The following is a 1,329-nucleotide window of genomic DNA, read 5'->3' as shown; positions in this document are numbered from 1 at the left end:
GCCAGGAGAGCTTTGGGGTGCCAGAGCCAGGAGAGCTTTGGGGTGCCAGAGCCAGGAGAGCTGGGTCCTCACTGGGGCTGGCGGGGGTCTCACCTCCCATCCCACCACGCTGCCCTCGCAGCCCCCCTTTGCAGGGGGGTAGGGGGGGTGTCCTGACCCTGCAAACCCCCCGGGCTCTCCCCCCCCTGCTCTGGCAGCCTCGGAGCCCAACCTGAAGGTTCGTTGCAAGCCCAGGAAGTGCCTGGACCGGCGCAAGAACCCCCTGACCCGCAAGGAGAGCGCTCCCCCCTCGCTCAAGAGACGCCCCCCCGAGCCCCTCGGTGAGCCCCACCAAGAGACCCCCTTGGGAGACCCCCCAGGGGGTTTGGGGAGACCTTGAGGGCCAGGCTGGAGCAGCTACAGCCCACCCAGGGTTCCCTGGTGGATCAGAATGGGATGTTATCCCAGCTCTGGGGTTGGGCAGTGCCCACCTTGCAGGGAACAGGGACAGAGGAGGGAGGGAACTTGTCCTCTGCTGCTTTTGGGGTCCCCAGGATGGACCTGCAAGGCTGGCAAGGTCCAAGACCAAGGTGGTGAGGCCTCCTGGCTGTGCAGAGCAGCTCCATCACCTCCCCCCTCCAGCCAAAAGGGGGGTTTGTCCCCCGGGAAGGGCAGCTCTTCCAGAGGGGAGGGAGGGCAGCAAAGGGCTTGGGGTTTTTTTTGCTCCCCTCCCACTCCCACCCTAGGCTCAGTAGCAGCATCCCCAGCCCTCAACCCAGGAGCTGCCCTTGCTCTCCCTGCACGGTGGGACCTTCTGCCCAACCCGAGTCCTCCTCTCCCAGTGGCCCCCACAGGTCCCCAGTGCCCCCTGCCCCAAGCCCAGGGCTCCTCCCAGGCTGCAGGGGCTCTGCCACCTTCTTCTGCTGCCCGTGCCCTTGCTGAGCTCTGCCAGGGCTGGAGCAGGAGACTTAACAGGTTGTGTTTGGTGCAGCCTCCCCTGGCCCAGCGCCTGATGCTGCAGGAGAGCTCCCTGGCCCAGTTTGCCCTGCAGGGTGCAGCCTCCCTTCCAGCCATCACCCTGGGATTGCCAGCTGCCACTAGTGCCAGGGTAGGTGGCCAGGTTGTAGGGAGCCCCAGAACTGGGCAGGAGGTCCCTGCTGGGCACTGGGAAACCCTTTTCCTCTGGCCCTGGGGTTCCCGGGACAGCGCCAGGTGTGTGCCCTGCTCTGGGCAGGGTGAGGATGAGCCATCCCTGCCCCTGCTGTGTCCCAGCTAATCCTCCTCCTCCTCCTCCTCCTCCTCCTTCTCTTCCTCCTCCTCCTCCTTCTCTTGCTTCTCCTCCTCCTTCTC

General features: G+C 65.8%; 1 protein-coding gene across 1 annotated transcript in view; it reads left to right on the top strand.

The window, feature by feature from the left end:
* HDAC7 (histone deacetylase 7) overlaps window positions 1-1,329 on the top strand; it is a 27,716-nt gene that overhangs the window by 7,152 nt on the left and 19,235 nt on the right. The window contains 2 exon segments of the mRNA XM_009994082.1: window positions 198-320; window positions 834-1,087. Of these exon segments, the coding sequence (XP_009992384.1) occupies window positions 198-320; window positions 834-1,087 (377 nt within the window).

Source organism: Chaetura pelagica, unplaced genomic scaffold, assembly GCF_000747805.2.
Source record: "Chaetura pelagica isolate M959 unplaced genomic scaffold, ChaPel_1.0 scaffold743, whole genome shotgun sequence".
Classification (NCBI taxonomy): Eukaryota; Metazoa; Chordata; class Aves; order Apodiformes; family Apodidae; genus Chaetura; species Chaetura pelagica.
Note: the sequence above shows the minus strand (reverse complement) of the source record. Positions and strands in the feature narration are given on the sequence as shown.